We start from the raw sequence: 20,334 nt of genomic DNA, 5'->3' as shown, positions 1-20,334 counted from the left end.
CATTCAAAGTCCACTGTTTCTATACAGTCAGATATTTTTCTCTACATGTGAAGTAACAGAGAAAAGCCCTTTTAAGGAAAGGAGAGCTGTAAAATGTCAAAAATTGTTACAGTGTTCTTAACTAGTAAATTATTAAAACCTCCTCCTATTCTAACATTAGTTGCTTGAAACTTGCACCTCCTCCTGTCATTAACATTTGATGTTGTAACGATCTAGTGTTCACATGCTTCAACTGCTCTCTGAGCAGGTCCTGAAACAGAGGACCTGCTTTTCAGCCTGCATCCAACACTCAAATTCAGCATGGTTCTGATGTGAGTGTCAAAGTGACAACGGACACTTAACCTGACAAACAGTTTTGTGGAAAGGGCTATCAGCTCTCCGAAACACTCTCCATAATTATTAAAAATCACAGAATGGCGAAGTATTCTTCTCAAAAAATTCTCTGTTTCTCAAGATCCAATAAATGTATAGTAATATCCTCCAATGAGTCAACTTTCACACATGCTCAGCTGCAAAGTCTTGCAGTCTTGCATCCTACACAGAGCACACATTTTTGATAATTTGAAGTCATCATGAAAATTGCCTGCGCATATATTTTTCCCCTCCTAGGAAAAGTACATGGACTGGACTACAGAAAAGACACCAACTGAGACAGCTCAAAAAGCCCCAGTTATAGATAAAACTCCTTTACAGACACATGCTATTCAAAAACAAAAATTATTCTTTTCCAGCAGAATAATTTCTCTTCATTATGTTGAAGCATCAGGGGTTTTTGAAGCAGAACTCCTATTCAGTACATTGTATGTAATGGTTATAATGATTAGAAAAGCTCTGTCATTCAACTTCTGTGTTGAAAAAGCATTACAAGGCTCTGTAGACATTAAAGGTAGCAATACTTACACAGTCGGGGTATGCGCTCATTTTCATTCATGTTACAATATGTAAGTGTTCCTTGAATTGCTAAAGCAGTCAAATACATTTACAATCACAGTAAAGCAATGTATTATTAAGTATGCTTTACTTCAATAAAAGCAGAGCTTTGGTTAAAAACAAATTAAACCTCTGTTACGGTATATACTTGTACTGTATTAATGAAAAGCTACCTGTGAATTAGCAGCCACCAAAAGCATGAAGCTTTCCAGGAAAGATTTCAAGAGTCATGATTTTCAACAACAGTATCAAAAACGCAAAATTAAATTCTCCGTTCTTTAGGTCTAAAAACCTTTAGTCTGGATTACTAGACTCTGGATTACTAGAAGCATAAAACTCTGCTTTATGTATGCAAATAAATATGGTGTCTTGAAAATATGCATCAACGAGAATGCTAACTGGCATTATAAAAAAGTATGAAGCTTGTTTACACAGTTGGCTTCAGAAACAGGGCAAGTTTTTTGTCAACTTTCTTCTTTAAATAAGTATTCAGGCTCAATACGTACACTGTGTTCATATTTTGAATGACTTCACGTAGAAAGCTAACAGCATCATGATTTATGAGTGTTTGAAAACACAAAATCAAGCTTTGAGGAAAAGATAGTTCCAGAGATTGTCATTTCCCAAGATACAAGCCCTAAAAGTCAGAAGTGTCCAATCCTATCAATTCCAAGCAGCATTACATCAAGTCAATCAAATATGAAAAACATTCATTTAAACCACACTTACTTTAAGACTTCTGTATAGCCCTTAGCAGCAGCTACATGAAGTGCTGTACCACCAGATTTTGCATGCCTGACATCATTGATATGGCCACTGTTGAGCCACTGTCTTGCATCTCTTAGCATTATTCGTTCCTCTTCTTTTCGAGCTGCCTCTATATCAACCCCTAATTCAGACAGGGAAAGAGGACACAAAATATTTTAGTTCAAATACTTCAATTATGTAACAAATATGTATATTATGTTTATGTGATACAATAAAATAATAGTTAAACAATATGAATAATGTTCATGGTTAGATATAAATATCTTTTTGAAGATGAATACCAAGAGGTTAGGGAAACATCCATTATTCCATGACACTTTGCATCCACAATGCATTTTTTTTTCCCAAAAGAAGGGGGGGGGGGGGGGGGGGGGGGGGGGGCGGCAGTAAGATACTAAAACTGGCTCTTCAATTTTAAGAATGTCTACCAATACAGCAATAATCCCTGAAGTAACCTGTTAAAAAAAGAGAAAATTATATTTTAACCTTCTCAGCACCAAAATACAAGTCTTGTTTGATATATCTGTAGAAAGTACAATTTTTTTACAAGGAGATATCTATGGGAAGAGGAACAGCCTAGCTTCTCAACACTGATGATAAGAAAGAAGGAGCTATATTTTTTTATACTTTCTAAAGAATCTCTGCTTTGTCTTCTATCACTCTGAAACACAAAGCTTATACTCAAATAGCCAAGCCTTTCGAAATCTCCCTTCATATCTCAGGAAAAAAAAACACACAAAAACACGGAAAACTTTTTATAGTACATCTCACACAAAATGATCATACGCTGATGAAAAGGGAGGAACACAATATAACATTTACAAGTATACACATCAAGTTAAAGAGACTGAAAAATACCCAGACCCTGAATGGGCAAAGCAAAGCATGTATTTGCAAGAATTTTTTAATTAGTACCACATGGAGCGATATAAAGAACATAGCAGGAAAGGGGTCTTGAAGAGAACTATACATAAGCATTGCTCTACCTATGCTGACCTAACAGTGACAACTTTGTGAGGAAAAGAGACTCGGGAATTGTACTCATGAAGAGCACAAAGTGTATCTGGGTTGACCTCTAAGAGAAAATCAGTGGGCCAACGTTCAGCAAAATTATTTTATGTATATGATTTGTCTACTCTTAGACAGTGGTATGCAGAGACTTGGGAAATACATATTGTTCTTCTGCCTTCTGAATTTTTAATTTCTCATGGAGCAAAGCATTAACTCGGACATAATAAAACCAAGTGAAATCTAGAAACAGGTACTGATTTACTAGATAAAACCACAAACCTCAACAGCCTTATAGCCTATAAGACAGAAGTTAAGATGATTTTTAAAACACTTGAGATAGGTGCTCCTTGACTCATACCTAATTCTGCCTTCTTTCAGTACATCCTGCTGAAGTTTCATCTGTCTCCAAACCGTTTTTCTCCAGCAACCTTGCTTCTATCACTTAACTCTCCTAACTGTCCAACTAATCAAAGCACAACAATATAAAGCAGACCGCAAACAAGACTATGCAAAGCTAGGACACCTCTTTTCAAAACTACTCTACATAATTAATTAATTTTAATTAATTTTCAAAGTCTTTATAATGAACAGCAATTTGAGGCTCTAATGTCTTCAAAGAAACTGTGAGCTATTAATCCTTTACAGGGTGAATGAATTTCCAGAATATGGAAACCAAATGAAATACACCTTGACTGTTGCCCATTTAGACACGCAGCAGAAACTGAGCTAAGGGATGAAGTGGCCTTCATTAAAGAAATTATTAACATCATGAAATGAAAAGACATAGATAACATAGAGATGATCATACGTAGTGCAATGCATCATTCTACTGTGTAAAATGTGATAAAACAGATTATAATAAAAAAAATTCATCAAGCTCTTATCAATCCACTGGCAACTAGAAAGCCAGAGCAACAAACCGGCAAACTGAAAGCAATTTTACTGGCACTGCTGAAATACCTTTAAGGCAGTGGAGAGCAGACTGATATATCTATTACGTTACGTATGAATTAGTATTTCACAGATGCTGCAATTCCCCAATTATAGAGCAAGAAAACCCTTGAAAATGACAAGCCCAAATCAAAATTTCCTGAAATGCAGAAAGAAGGAATGTAATTACTACATGCTTTTGGAAACATAACATGCCATTTGTTTGGTTTGCGGTAGCATATGACAGTGCTACAACAGAGTTCACTTCTTTGTTATTCTTCTTCCGTCAGTTCACACCATAACGGATATTCCCTGTCTACAAATACAGCAGGTTATACATTAAGTGTTCTAAGCAGTTGACCTAACTCCTAGACTCATCCACTTAATCAATTAAAACAATCATTTCAGTCTTGGCAATTTAATAGAAATTAATAGAATTACATTTAATCAGAAACTGATGAAAACCCATAATCTGGAGGCTAAGTCTGCAAGATCAGGAAGATACAAAAGATTATTGAAGGAAAGGAAGCAGAGGAAAAAGCTAAAATGTGCTTGTTCGAAAGAAACTGTTGTAAAAATTAAACACATGGAAACCTCTAAAACTGCCTTGCTCAAGACAACCCACGACTAAATAAATCTGAACAGAGATTAAATTTTACATATCTAATAACCTTTATAACTCTGACAGATATGAAGAATGAAAACCAGGAACTCTGAATCAATAATGTATGGATAATCACACATTCCCATTCCTCCAGAAGGCTCCTACATACTGATGTGTGAACTACCACAAACTGTAACTTCCTCAGGCCTTGGCATCTGCTTGCCTTTCAGAAGAACACAGCAGTGCAGATCAGCAGATCCTGGGAAAATAATTCTCTACAGTACAGTCATTTACATGTCAGTGTTGCCTGCAAAACACTACTATGCAAATAAATAGTTTACATATCATCTGTTAGTCACATTTATGTCGATCCTCTTCTTGCATGCCCAAGGTCTAACTGTGAATCCTTATCAGCATGAGTAACCTTCTCCAGCTGAAGAATCCGATGTATATTCCTGTCAGTGTAAAACTGTTCATACGTGTGGCTGGTTGTTTTGAGGCGCTTTTGTATAAAAGAAGAATAGAGAAAAAGTTCCTTCCAAACCCTGACCGCGGACTTCTAACGGTTAATGTCTACACATACTTGCCAGGTATGCCTAAAGGCCTAGAGAATTATGATAGAATAGCAATGCTTTTGCAGAAAAAGTAACTAATACTGAATATAGACTTCTGTGAATATCACAAACGATTGCATTTCTGAAGCCCAAACAAGGTATAATGGCTGCAGAGGACTAACGGCCGCATCAGTACATTATTTTACAAGACAGTAAATTTCTGATCATACTTCAACAGAAGAAAGTAGAAGAACCTTGCCAATCTAAACAAAACGTCCCCCATTAATACCTGGCACAAAAACGGGAATTACACTTTGTGTCACAGAAAAAAAGCCGCTCTCTGAGGTAAGCTAAATACAATTCCCGTTATCAACTACAGAAAGCGGAATGCAAGCAGCCTTTATTATACCTTGTAGGGACCTTTCTCCTTGCTTTTGTTTTCCAGACTCTATTAAAGCACCGGGGAAGAGGAAAGCGCTGTCACGGGTTTCTCAGACTTTCCTCAAGCGGCCCATAGATGGCAATGCGCTGCCTCCCAGCTCAGCTCCAGCCCCAGTGTTCCCTCCCTCACACCACCAGGACACTTACCCTCTCTGGCAGCCCAACAGCTTCCTAAATCATTAACAAGTTAGTGCTAAATGCTTTCATTTTTTTCTGATCAACAAGCGTTCTCCAACGGTTCCAAACAGGTCCGAAAAGAGGGTGTCGTTCAGTGAGCATTTAATGAAATTCAGCATAAATTTAAATGCTGAATCTTGTTTCAGGACTCCTCAGCCATATAAAGGCATGTTTTATAGATACTGCACGGAAGATCAACCCACTTTTTACTTCATGTAGTGAATGTTTATATACAAATGCAATAGTTCGCATTTTATCCACATAAACAAAGCTGAGTTAAGCAATACATCTGAGAGTCTCATTACATTTACCTATAATTAAGAATGAGGAACATTTGCTTCTCCTTGGAAAAGAAGAAGTGATCTCTCTGGTAGTTACTCAATAGCTACCACACTGTATCATTAACTCCTGATTCACCTCACGTCACCTCCTCCCCACTAACTCGCCTCCTGAGAATGTTTCCTATAATTCAAAATAACTGCTTAAGCAGTTAAAAATAATTTTAAGAGGACGTCTGATGATAAACAGCTAAAAAAATCGCTTCAAACCATTACACTTAACCACTTAACCCTAGTCGAGACCTGAAAAGAGGCAACATTTAAAACTGGCCAGGGCTAGCTGGGACTAAAGCCACATCTCTCTCAAGTCCACTAGTTTTCGCCAGTGCAAATGAAAACTTTACACTACTGGCAAAACACAACTTCCACAACTAGGGTATGTTGAAACACTGCAGAGTGGAAACACAAGGGATCATACCAAGAAACTGTAAATAATAATATTTTTAATGAAGATAAAGAATTATGTGGATTGCAGTGGCACCTATATACATGGGATTGGCCCATAACGAGAAACAACAGAACAGGTCCTAAGAGAAGTTTTTTTGTATAACACACAAAATAGTTAAAACACATGGCATGCAAAAAGAATAGTTGTTCAGCACTACTTTGGAATAATTTCCATAAAACAGCTAGTTTTGCTATTTGTGAAGTGTTTGTAACTGTGTCAGAAAATCTTTATAACTCACCTGAGTGCGTGTGTAATTTATCTTCTCACAAAGAGAGATATAAATATATAGTTATAAAACTGAACTAGGTTTTAAGCTTAAAAAATAATTAAGTCAATAATTTCCCTTTGACAATTAGGGTAGAAAAATGCTTTCCTTACTATCAGAGTGCTACGGCTTTGCCTACAGGACAGCTAGTCCATTCGTTCAGAATTACTGCATAGTCCATTCGATCAACAGGGTCCCACTATGCTCAGCAGAACGCTGGTGGCCTTGACTGGGGGTCTGTGGCCCACACAAGAGGACACATGAAAAGATGCCTGAACCAAGGGTCACAATTTAGAAGTGTCGCATATGGAGTTCAGAATAACTGACAAAGATAGACATCGGATAATAATACTACACAAGCTCTCTTCTTTCATGTGCAACGCTCCTTATGACAGAACTTGTAAATCAAGGAGATTAATTTGGATCACCAACCATCTCCTCTCCAATTTAGCACCGGAGTCTGAATGCTAAAATAGGATGAGCCAACACTGCAAATCCTTCTTTCTATTAAGCCTGTAATGTCACATAGAGCTGAATTTTGTTGTATTCTGCAATGTGAATTTAGTGTCTCCAGAGGCTCCCATTTTTTGTCCTATAGTTAGACATATCCTTAAACTATAATTCGATACCTGTAAAAACTGGGCATAATTACAAACAAACTGATGATCTGTGGAATGCTGAATGGCTGCACAAGTGGAAGGCTCTGTCTGAACTTCTACAAAGACTGAAGGTCTGCAAAAGCAGCAAAAAGGGTGAACTAATATGGTGATTCTCCTCAGATTTCTAACAGAAACAAACCTCAAAAGTCATCACTTAAACATATCTGAAATCACCACGAACCTGACTGATCCTTCCAGGCAATCTTTTGCCACCAAACGACTCTGGCTGCTGCTGTCAGTATGTAGGAAGCCATACTCACAGCCTTAACTGAGCAACACAAAAATGAAACTATAATGAATGCAGGAATAAATACACATGGAAAGGCTGCAAGGCAAGAATGTTACAGAAAACATCTACTCAATTTTCACACTGCATGTTTTACCTACACAGAGGTAAGATTGTTTGGCACCCAGGTTTGTTTATTTCCAAAATAAATAGTCTGATCTTCTACTACCAGTAACACTGAGACAGGGCTGATCATTCCACAGACCCAACAGTCAGCTTGCATTATCAAAACTGCGGCACTACTTTATTTTATATGAGGAGCAGTGCTAAAGCTGGAGGGATAATTGCATTTGGCCACATGTATAATCAAAGATGAAACTGTCACAATGCATCAGTGTTAATTCCACATTAAGATAAACAATTAAGTTCCTATTTTAGAGCTATTAACTTCTCTAGCCACATCATACAAAGAATTAGGCACTTTCCAAGTTATCACGATGACTAAATAATTACTCTGTATATAATATTAACTTTATATGCAAGTTAAGGATGCCATCAAAAGGACATGATTAAAACCTTATTCCTGAGACAACTGCCTCGTGATCTAGTAAGACATACACTACAAGTTCACATCCAGATTCCTACCCTTTCTATTCCATTCTCATCCACAATCATTAAATATGATTTCATCCCTGCAGGTAAAAGCATCTTCAGACACAAATTCAGAAGGAGGGATGATGCATGCTTTCTTCCCTGCTTCTGTGAAACTGAAACTCCTAAGTGGTCTAACAGTAAAACAAGCTAGGTAGAATAAATATATATAAATGCATTCATATATATATGTGCGTGTGTAAACTTATATATAAATATATGTAAAATAAAATAATATATATAGGAGATATATATAGAGATATATATAGATATATATATAAAAATAAAACCATAGGCTTTAGTGTCCTGTTAAGACCAGGAAGGCAGGAATGCTGTCAGGGATGTTCACAGTGTGGTCACTCTTCAGGACAGCATCCAGTTCCTGTTCTCCACAGAGGGAGGTCAAACCACTCTGAAGCACAGCCCTAGCAAGTTGTTTCTCATCTGACATGGTGCCTCATTCCACCAATATATTTTTCAAATAATCCGAGAAGACCAATCTTCTGAAAATCCTTTAGCTAGTCAGCAAGCCAACTGACATAAAAATGTAAGAGGAATGCTTGGAAAATAGGTTTTCCATAGCAAGTGAAACTTAGGATTTTAAAACAACCTGAATTATCCCTTTAGAAGCTAACAGCTACAGTGTGGGAACATCTACACTCTTCTCAGACTTACAAAGACAGTACCATAGACAGCTTATTGTAAGCTGTAAATATGAAATATGTAAACCACACTGAAATTTTCAGTGAATTGTGGCATTTAGTTTAGGTTGTCAATGCTAATTTTACAATTGGGCTGTTTCAAATAATTAAACTTGCAAAAGAATAAAAATTAGCATGTAATGTTGAATCTCTGCATTGTAAAAATGTACATAAAAAACCCATGTAACAAATAATAATTTTTTTTAAAAAGCAGTAACATATAAACAAGAGATTTTGGAAGAGTTCTTCTCTCAAATAATGGCAGTTTTACAAAGAACTACTAGAGGCAATTAGTATATCCCATCAGTAAAGCCAAACATTTCAAAAACAACCTTAAAGAATTTAGGCTGAGGCACGTTCCAGAAACAACTCTCCAGCAAAGATTGACAGTACTGTTAGAAAAGAGAACAACAACTGTATTTTTTCCAAACTAATTAAAATAGACAAATGGTACAGACAAAAAAATATTCACAACTATCTAATCTGATGGTGTCTGTGTGTTAACTATAAGAACTGTTAATCAAAATTCCGTTAACACTATCAAATAATTGAATCAAAGCCTTTGTCAAATCTACAGCCTACTTCTGTGTATCAGCAGGTATCTCCTACTTCCCTGCATATCATGTTATCCACTTTCTTTTTACAATTTGCTTTGGGCATTAAATGGGTTTAACCGTACAAATTACATCAGGGTAAAGCCTGAAGCAATTACTAGTTTACTGTTACTGAATGTCATTTTCCTTCAACATATATAATGTAACTCAGAGCACACCACCCCTGTTCTTGTACCGGGAGTTCTGGGATAGCAGTGCATTTCTGTTGGACTCAAGGTGGTCAGCCAACAACAACTGAATATTCTTTCCTCTGTGGAATGGAAAACCCAGAAACTTTCAAAGGCCTTTCACTGGAAAACCCACCTGAGGACCTGAACATAGAAAACAGCAGTGTAAGGAGGGGGAAAAACAAATCAATACACCTTTTCAAAGGCCATTTTCTCTTGCAAAGACACCCCCTGCCAGGACTAGCTATTTTCTAGGAGCAAGGTGCATAAATTTAGGGTATACGTTCTTAAACGATACTGTCAAAACTTGATACCTATCCAATAACTATTACATGAATGCTCACCTATATTGTGCTCTCAGAAGAGTATGCAGAACTGTGAGGAACTTGAAGGTTTGTAATAGGTTCTCAGGCCTAAAACAAGTGCAATCTAAGACTACTTCTCCCAAGGAGTATTTTCAGACATTTGGCATTGTAGAAGGGCATTCAAAAGGTCAGAACTAGACACAAAGGGTGATTTATGGGATACAGTATATTTGCTTACTCTTGTTTTAGTTATTCTAGGCTTTCTTGTAGTCAACAAAAAGAAACAGTTACCTTAGGGCTTGATTCACCTCATCCTAAAACTGACATCTGAGTCACCCTAAAAGTGCCTATTTCATTCCTCTCTAAGGCAGGAATCTCTTTAGACATGCTCTAAAGCTGGGATATGAAGTCTATATCCCAGATGCACTGAACACCATCCATAGTATCTGAATACCACCTCAATTCTGTTGAGTTAAGTGAATGCAGGAATCCAACCCAACACCTGGGTGCAATACTTTCGACCTCCTTCTTCACAAGAGGCTGGGCTGAGTAAAAACACCTAGAAGACAGCTCAAACACTGCACATTGTATTGACAATTCTCTTTAGAAAATAAATTGATTTAGCGTAAGTTTTCAAATATGTCTTTAGTGTCCAACAAACAACACCACCCTCCCATATTCAAAATTACCTTGTCTATTTACTTCATTCTGAAGCAACTCTTCCATTGCCTCTTCTTCAGCAATATCTAATGGAGTGTCTCCTTCACTATTTACAGCTCCTACATGTGCTCCTTGACTAATTAAATACCTGCCAATAGAAAAACAAACTGTAAGCAACATAATAAAGCTGATGCAAAAAAAAAGCAGCCACTAGGATATCATATGCAATGGGTATATACATGCACACATACAATTAATAGAAACAACTGTATTACATACAAGTAAAAAAACCTCATGACCGTTTACAATCCCTGAATACCTCTGCCTTTTCCACATAACACCCATTAATACAAATAGCCCTCTGTTTGCTCTTCAGTTTGCCACAAAGACTCCTGACATGTTTAAATACATCTTTGCAAGAACCGAAAGAAGAAAATGGTTATATGATGAACAAAAGCAAGCACAAGGTGAACAGGGGTTAAACCACCCGATACCCATGAGCCCCTCATATTAAGCCACTCTTCCTAGAACTTCCAAATTCAGTGGCACATTATGTTTCTGCACTTTGTCAGAATGATGACTCTTGCTCTCTGAGGCAGCTTCATAAAGTTAATAAAACCAGAATCACCTCTGCTCCTAAGTATGCATAAGGTCAGCTTTCGGTGGGGAAAGAGGCAAGGGGGAGAAAGGAAGCAGTACTTTAAACTCTATTCGAACCCCACTAAGTGTTTTCTTACTTAAAGTACTGCTGTCTCAGGAGTCAACAAACCAGACTCAGTGGAATTTGTTTCTGAATTTCCAATTAAGTCAAATGGATCAATTCCAATAATAAGTCACAAAAGGATAAGTTATTTCACTGTATTAAACCATAAGCATATAAAGTTATTGAGAACCTACAGCTTAATACATAGTCTGTTTCTAAGTAGGCAATGAACAATAATTAAAACATCAATACAGATCAGTCTTACGCCTTCTGAAACAGTCCCACTTCCCTAACAAATTCGACAGGTTGAGCCACGATAGGACTCAACAGAAGCAAAAAATTGCAAACGTACCTCCTGCCTTGCAGAGCTTAATTTACATGTCCCATATATTTGCAAAAAAAAAAAAAAAAATCAGGAAACACTCAGACCTGAAGAACTAGTTATCCATTCGGTAACGGGTGTATGACATCAAAAACTCTCTCAGCCTATTCTCACAGGGGAAGTGCTCCAGCCCTCTGACCATCCATCTTTGTGGCCTTCGTTTGGACGCGCTTGAGCAGGTCCGTGTCTTTCCCGTGCTGAGGACCCCAGATCCGGAGGCAGTACTGCAGGGGGGGTCTCACCAGAGGGGAGCGGAGGGGCAGAATCCCCTCCTCGACCTGCCGGCCACGCTCCTTTTGATGCAGCCCAGGATGCGATTGGCTTTCTGGGCTGCAAACGCACACTGGCGGCTCATATTTAGTTTTTCACCCACTAATACCCCCACGTCCTTCTCCTCAGGGCTGCTCTCAACCCACTCATCGCCCAGCCTGTGTTTGTGCTTGGGATCGCCCTGACCCACGCGCAGGACCTTGCACTTGGGCTTTTGAACTTCGTGATGTTTGCACGGGCCCACCTCTCAAGCCTTCAGCATCAAGTACTCTCATACATTCCTACATTTCAATGTATGATTTAAATAGCACTTGTTATTAAACCCCTGTAATTACATCAAGAAGAGGTAAGAACTGACAGATCACAAAATGGACATTAATTCCCAAAAGTGTAACCATATCTCCTGGGATATGCATCCCCCGTTGCCACCACTAACTTTGATGCTGGTATGCGGTGCTGTTTTTACACTGTTCCTCTTAAGAGAGTGCTGCTGTGACTCTTATCTCTCTCCAGTTTAAAGATTTAACTTCTTCAGGAATGAAAAATTAATACAAACTAACAACATTTCTCAACAATACCAGTTGTACTGTTTTAACAGCGACAAAGTCTTCCTTCCATGTTACAGATCAGATAATTGCTATGCGGCGTGTCTGCTAAACAGGCAAAAACAGCAGTGGGGAAACTAACTTTCTTACAAAGTCAAAATGTTGATTCCAAACCAAAGTCAACCACTGACAAAAATATCTTTATAAAAAAAATCCCAAGTCAACATTCATTTTCTTTCAACCTGTTTTTTCTAATATAGACATGAAAAAAGTGATGCTTAAAAAAACCTGAGTTTTACCTGTTTCCACATAATACCTACAGGGAAAAATTAAGCTACTTTTATAAGGAAAACACATAACTCATTGAGGTGGTTGTATTTGGTCAACTGGTCAACAACTTACAGACCTGATAAAAGGAGCAATGCATAAGAAAGTGTAAGGAATGGACAAAGGCTACAGTAGCATTTCAGAAAGTTATTGTTTAGATATGTGAACAAGTTCATGATCAAATGATCCTTTAAAGTAGACTCCAAAAATGAAGCTGCTTACAGACCAAAATCAGATCAGCAGAGCTGGGGGGATTAGTAGGGCTGGAGAAGTAGAGTTATCTGAGTTGCCCTTTGCACGTGCTTACAGGGCTTTGGTTTTCCTGGGTCAGCGAAGGAAGGATGGGTGAACCTGCCCTGAGTTCACAGGATTTAAAGGGATGGGAGAAACACAAGAAAGATGAAAGGCAGCAGGCTCCTCGCCAGGGAAGTGAGGACAGTCCTTTCCCAACCTTCTTTCAGCCACTCTAACTAGGCCTCCCCTCTGCTATTCCCACCAAAAAATTCACAGTGATCCCCTCAAGTAAATTAACAGTGAAAGAGCAACACTCAGTAGAAACCTAATTACTCAGAATCCAACTATTTCAAAGACACCTTTTAAGCCCGCTAATGAAATCCATGTTTGTTCTGTTCTCCACATCATTCAGTAACAGATGACCATGTCCTGAAAAAGTTTATGCACTTGTTTATCTTCATTTACAGTAAAAACAGTTTCAGCAAAGCAATGACAGGGTTCAGACGGTGCATGAAGTCACCCTGGTGCTTACGGGATTGTAGCTTTTATTAGGAAACCTAGCGCTACCAAGGGAAAGGACAGCAAGCATTTCAGACATGTAGGTAACCTGACTCTGCATCACATACAGAAAGGGAACAGATTTAGTAAACAAGACCAAGAGAACGATGCTCTGAGTTTGTAAGGCGTAGCTGAGCAGAAGCCAGTACCAGAATAACCCTAAAAATCAGAAGGTTTTGTTGTTTCTTTTAAAAATTACTTTCCAAACAAATTGTACTTCAACCTAAATGTTAATTAAAACTTACAGCATGACTTCAAATATGGGGGTATTTGACATTTCAGTTATTCTGGTACCATATACTAAAATCTTCACATGCAACAGCATATTATTGTGTGTAGGTATGACTGTGTATTTTAAAAGTCATCCATGTTTGGAAAAAAAAAAACAACAAAACAACCTGCAAATAATTGCTTGTATTTTACTTTATTAAGTAGATGTTACCTTCATCTTGAAATGTCATCTTTCTAAAGCAAGTAAACATAATATAGCTTTCATTTCATCAGCTGACATTTAACTGATACAGCTACACATGTGCAGTGAAAAAGAAATTGGAACTGTGTAACAAAAAGTCCAGAACCATGCCCTTTGATAACATGCCTTGAAAAAGGTGCTTTTTGCAAACATGGATGCAGTGGAAAAGTAAAAACATATAGGACTCCCACCATCATCTACTTACAAAACTTTTTGGTATAGCACTTAAATTTGTGTCTTTTGTAATTCACTTGCTGCAACATGGCCATGTTCAACAGACAGTTACAGAAGAGTAATACAGAAAATCTGATGATAATCTATATAATATTCTGGTAGGTGCTAATTCAAAATGTAAATAAATGAGAAGGAAACAGTAGTTTGATCCATAACATGCTTATTTTTGGAGCTAAAACTTTCAAGTATTGGTATTGAGCTAAAGGTACCTCTTTTAGACACTCTTGTGGTCTAACTATAGAGAATTGCAAGTATCCCAGGAATACTAGGAAAGACAACAGCAGGAAAATAAAATAAAATCATTCCTGATACTCTTGCTCTGATGTTTCCAAGACAAGCATTACGCAGTCTGCGTAAGACTGGAAGAACAAGTTTGCTTCATGATACCACCGTTTTATAAAGGCAAAAATACTTCCATTTGAAATTTGTCTGTTGGGAATCACTGCTGTATGTTCCTCAATAGCTATTATAGACTGAAATTAACAACGTTGAAAAAAACAAGAAACATTTATTTTCTACAATTATTATGAAACCCAGATTCTTTCCCATCATTTTATGAAAAATACATTTCAATACCTTTCATAAAGGGTTGGAATCTCAGTATCTCTGCAACAATAAATAACAGCCCTCTCAGATTACTGTACAAAAGCCAAACAGTCCACACCAAAACCAAGCTCAGGAACTGGAAGTTAAAGATTTTAACTAGCAACTTGGCTCACACTCTGAATTAAAAAAACAAACCAACAAAAAACCCTTACAGCTAACTTTTTTTTGGTGTGTAAGTCTATTAACAAAATGCATGTAGAGACACAAAGTAAATGGAGAAGACAACACCTCTCTGAAGACAGTTATATACAAACTTGAGTCTTATTTTTTAATTTAGAACTTAAGAATCTGGAAGACGCTCGAACTTTGGCTTCACTAAACTTTGTCAGCTGCAGACAAGATCTGCCGCAGATAACATTTTAATATTATTTATCTCGGCAACAGAAAGAGGGGCATATGTTTACATTCGAACCTTGCCCCAGTTCACAGTATCTGGAAACAAGTTTGCGAAGTCATTAGGGATATAATTAACTTTAAGTACTTGCTGAACCTGAAGGTCACCAGAAGGGTGGCAAGCACAAGGCAGGGCAGAGAAGTGGCCACTGAATTGGTTCAGTTCATTAAAATTGCTTACTGAGGACACTGGAGACTCACTAGTGAAAACAAGAGGTCCCTTCAACTAGTTAGAAGACTGGACGGCAGTCTCTAACTCCTAAAATGCGAGAAGAGGGACCCTCCTAAAAAATCTGTTACTGAGTAGAGGTTCAACATACATATACATTTAAAATAAATATATTCAGTGTGGCCTTCCAGGGAAAACATGGCTTAATTCCTAGTGGGGGCACCAACCAACAGCACAACCCACCTCCCAACAGCTGAAATTGGCAATTTCAGCTAAACCCAGCTGTTTTTTTCTAAATACATAGATGGTGGCATTCAAATTAATTCCATGAGTGTCTTAAATGAATGATAATAAGGAGCCAAAGACAGAAAAAGTGTCACGGTGTTCAGGCAGCTGTGCAAGCCGTCATTTGAGGAAACAAACAATGTAAAAAAAATCTGCCCCACAGTCCACGGGATGTAAAAACAAATTAAAAACTTACATATCTTTGGAATGTGTGTTTTAATTGCCTTCTTTTAAATGCCTTTCAGAATTATTTCACTGATTTTTTTAAAATATAAAGTACCAATACACTTTTAAAAGTACATCTTTGTAAATCATTCAATTTACTAATAAAAAGACATCCATAATAAATCTGGCCAAACAATTAGACCTTCAAGAGACATTTAACAAATAAAAAATAGAAAATTTTAACATCGCTGTTTCCAATTTTATTTTTTTTTTAAGTTCAAGTACACTAAAACTGTAACACCTGATCCTTTTCAGACCTTCTATTAGCTTGAGTGTCTTGGAATATTTCTTTAAATATTTTCATAGAATCATAGAATGATAGACTGGTTTGGGTTGGAAGGGACCTTAAAGATCATCTAGTTCCCACCCCCCTGCCATGGGCAGGGACACCTTCCACTAGACCGGGTTGCTCAAAGCCCCATCCAGCCTGGCCTGGAACACTTCTCATTGCAGAAGAGTTTCACTTCAAATTTAAATTCTTAACAATGTTGTTATTAACCCAGAAGTAGAAATGCTACCTCAAGCTCCCTAGCCCTTCTCAAAAGTGGTTTTGGTTTGGGTCAGGGTTTGGGGTTTTTTTTCCCCTTTAAATTTGCAGCAAAAAATAATATTTAAAGGCCAGGCAAGCAAAGGTATACCTACCGGCATATACAATATATCAAGAGATAAAATTACAACTTCTTTGTGATTCTTGAATTTCTAAGGTGTACTTCTCAAAATAACATACTAAAGAAAGGCCTGGCCTTTTTCTTTTCTTAAAAAAATCTTAAGTAATACAAACTTGAAGCAAATACAATAGCATTAGAATAACATTGTGCTAAATTCTGTTGTGGTACATAGTACGTATATGTCCTGTGTCAGTGGGCAAGTTTCAAGGAAAAATGTACCATCGGTTGAATACGAGTGAACAGCCAGTACCCAAAATACTCAAATACTCTCTCATGCATCCTCACACTGTCACACTTGCTTTTGAACACATTATTCAAAAGCCATATAAATGTAACGATAAAAGCCACAATTTCACTGGTTTTGAAATATGTATCGTAACCCTTGTAAGCATTTGGCGGAGATGCACAACACAGCATCTCCTCGCCCTCTTTAGCAACAACCTACACATAATTTCCCTCGTCCTCCTTTCCCCACAGCTGAGATACCCCTGCAGTTGTCTTTTCTCCTGAATCTGTGATTTACAGAAGAAAATGAAGGCTCCATGTTCAATACTGGGACCAAAACTGTACAAATTCAATTGGGCCAACAATACTTTCTCCTGCACGATTTTAAGACCGATGTAGAATAAATCAAACGACTTGAAAAACAATTAAGTCAAACTCATAGGGATGTCTTATTCAGGCACTCTGCAAAACGCCATCCCACGCTGTCAGTTGCGGCTGTGCCTCAACCTTCTGCTTCTAAACTTTTAGAACCAAATAGAGACTGACACAAGAAGACAGGCTTCTGTGTCGGCATTTAAATTAAAATCACATCATGATAAAACTCAGGCACTTTCAAGGTTATGGTTCTTTGCAAATTCCAGAAGATTCTCACTTGCATCTCTCGGGAAAAAAATGCTGCAGGACTTCTAAACAGGAATGCTCCCCCTATGAGCAGTATCATCAGCCAGCAGCTACACAAAACACCAAGTTAAATAAGGCCAATTAGGATTATTTGGCAAAACTAGATATTACTTCTCCTGAAATACATGAGTGATGATTTTAAGACAATTGATAACAATAAGAGATCTGAGGTGAATTTATGATTTCCTCTTGCAGAACACAAAAGCTGAGAATTTCAGATAGCTAGACGTGTTTAAAAAAAACAAACCAACAATTAAAAAAAAACCAGTTGAGAAACAAATGGCCAAATGATTTTAACCAAATGGGAAGGTACGCTTCTTTTCAATTTTCACCACTCTAATCCAGATTTCAGCATATGTGTTTTTCTAAATTACGGACCAGTTTGAAAAGACTTTTTTATATCCTTCAATATGCAAGAGCTCCTCCAGACAGCACCAAATCCAGCTTCTGATTCTTCCTCATGAAGCTGTTATGAAAGGCTTCTTGGAGACACACACCCTTGCTTCAAAATTGTCAAATAGTCCCAAAGCTATCAAAGTAGTATGCCACAGAGATGAGAAAAAAAATTCTGCCTACACAAACAGCACTTTCTATCAATTCTAAATACTGTACCTATACGAAAAACATATTTATGTTTATGAAGCAAACACTCCACAACGTACACCACACCACTGAGCTCTGCACATAGCTGGCTGTCCCCAGCCTCCACTGCAACTTGCACACCCGAGGAAGCACAGTAACTAGAATCACATCTGTTTTCCTTCTAGGTATGCAGGAGCATAGAAGAAACAGTGTAGATAACAGTATCTGGTTAGTCTTAGTCCTCCTGTGTTCCAAGAAAGCTCTGAAAAAAGCCAGCAATAAGATCTAGAAATATGTGTACATAGGCAGACACCTAAACATTAACAGTGAAAAGATGGAACAGGAATAATTCCTACTTGCAGCCTACGAAAAGCAACTAAGCCTTCATATTTTACTGTATCCATATAGAGGAAAGACATACGAGAGGTGGCAGAGCAATGTTTAGGTGAAAGTAAACAGTGACTGAGAAGAGGAAAGTAGGAAACATGAAGAAAGCTATATAGGGAAACATATGCTATAACCTACTTACAAAAAAGAAAAAAACCAAAGATCTGGAGCCTGGTAATGTCAGGATGGAATACAGGGCAAAAACTTCAGCAGGAAAGAAAGCGAAACAAAACATATTTTTAAAGTGTATATCAAATGTTAATTTCACTACGCACTTTGTGAACAAGTGTTTCTCTCCTTTACTTTGAAGTCTGCACCCCTTAGCGCAAAAATGAAGGTTAAGTTTGAAAAATATCTTGTTGCAGCTGCAGAAGAGTACATACAGTAACTCTAGCTCACGACACTCCCTGTGCTCGGGATGCTTTCCTGCAGCAAGTCTCCAAGCGTTTGTGGTGATTTACGCAAGTGGCATCAAGGTCAGCATTTGGGATTGAGTTGCACTGATTGAAAAGAAGAGGTGACAACACCATGGAGGCAGAAAAGGAGGAAGAAGTAAAACCGTGCTGCTGCCTACCTTCCTCAGCTAATTCCTCACCAGCAAAACGTGATCACACCACTAGCTCACTGTCCCTCCTGCCTTATGCCAAGAGTAGCATTGCTATATTTGGATATAGTAGCACCAAAAATTCTGATTTTTAACTGCTGGTTTGTATTTCAGTGGTAGTCATGAGTGTGGACCTAATAATTAAGAAGCATATTTTCCTCCAAGAGCCACATGTTGGCATTTGTATCAGAAAAATTTAAACCGAGATCAATTCTTTTCTTGTGCTTAAACACATATTAGCACAGATATAATCACTACATCACAGAACTTATCTGGTTTGTAATTATATTATGCAATAACATAGTGATCAAATGTCTCTACAAAGCAACATTACCATCACAGTGCAGCTTTTAGTATCACCGGGTAGTACTGAACTTGGTCTGAGTTGCAATGTGCAATTCAGAGCAGTTGTTTACCTGTCCAGTCCACTTTGAACCTCCTTGAAAACACATTTCTTCCAAAAGAAACTCTATTTATTCAAATTTGATAAGCAGTATCTCATCTGTAATCAAGAGGTTTCAGTTAATTCCTTTTTTATACTTTTTTCCTGTCATACCTGCTGTGTATAAAAACCCCTACATTTTTACGTCTTAATATCTGAATTGTATCCCAATAACTCTCTCTCAATGCACAGCAGCCTTATGTCTCTAGAGATACCACACTAGATTTACACGGATTCCAGAAGAATTCAAGCAGCTTTTATCCTGCCTCAGTCAGGGATAAGACTAGAAAAATACACACAGATTAGGATCATTTGCACCGAAATGACGTAGTTTAGGATATCCAACAAAAGACACAGCTGTAAGAAAGGGTAAGTAGGTCGTAAGTTGCTTTAGTGTCATTAGAAAGTCTACTGTATGTGGCAGAATAGGGTCAAACTCCCAATAGAGAAAAACGCTCAAGTAAAAGCTGAAAGAAAATAAAAACTGAGATGCACAGAAGTGCCAATCTACATCACACCCATGTTTTCTCCTAGAAAACAACACTCAAAACCAACTTTACTATGAATTAAATATTGAGTATAGTGTTTATTCAGTTACCGGATATAAAAATAATTTAATGGCACTGACAATTCCACAGATTCTACAATCTAAGAAGAATCTATCAGCACCTCTCTCTAAAACAGCAATTTTGAATTAGTTGATGAGGCCCTCACAAGTGACAGTGTGCCATACTTATCAAGCACTTGCTCAAATCAAAACCTGGTTGCTCATGTGTCTAGAGCTGCTCTCCCATGTTCCAGTCACCCCTAGAAAACAGGAGTCGATCGGTGGCAATGGGCAGTTAGAAGCCATCATCCAGGGAGGACCTGGTGTGTTACGTTTCTCAGGAGTC

The 20,334-nt window shown here is 37.7% G+C and overlaps 1 protein-coding gene across 3 annotated transcripts in view; it reads right to left on the bottom strand.

The window, feature by feature from the left end:
• The window catches only part of PPP1R12A (protein phosphatase 1 regulatory subunit 12A), a 126,002-nt gene that overhangs the window by 47,467 nt on the left and 58,201 nt on the right, over positions 1 to 20,334 (bottom strand). For all 3 annotated transcript variants that reach the window (XM_069773425.1, XM_069773424.1, XM_069773426.1), the window contains exons 3-4: positions 10,479 to 10,597; positions 1,660 to 1,819 (exon numbers count right to left, since the gene is read on the bottom strand). In XM_069773425.1, the coding sequence (XP_069629526.1) occupies positions 1,660 to 1,819; positions 10,479 to 10,597 (279 nt within the window). The remainder of the gene's footprint in view (positions 1 to 1,659; positions 1,820 to 10,478; positions 10,598 to 20,334) is intronic.

The sequence above is a fragment of the Haliaeetus albicilla genome, chromosome 28, assembly GCF_947461875.1.
Source record: "Haliaeetus albicilla chromosome 28, bHalAlb1.1, whole genome shotgun sequence".
Lineage (NCBI taxonomy): Eukaryota > Metazoa > Chordata > Aves > Accipitriformes > Accipitridae > Haliaeetus > Haliaeetus albicilla.
Note: the sequence above shows the minus strand (reverse complement) of the source record. Positions and strands in the feature narration are given on the sequence as shown.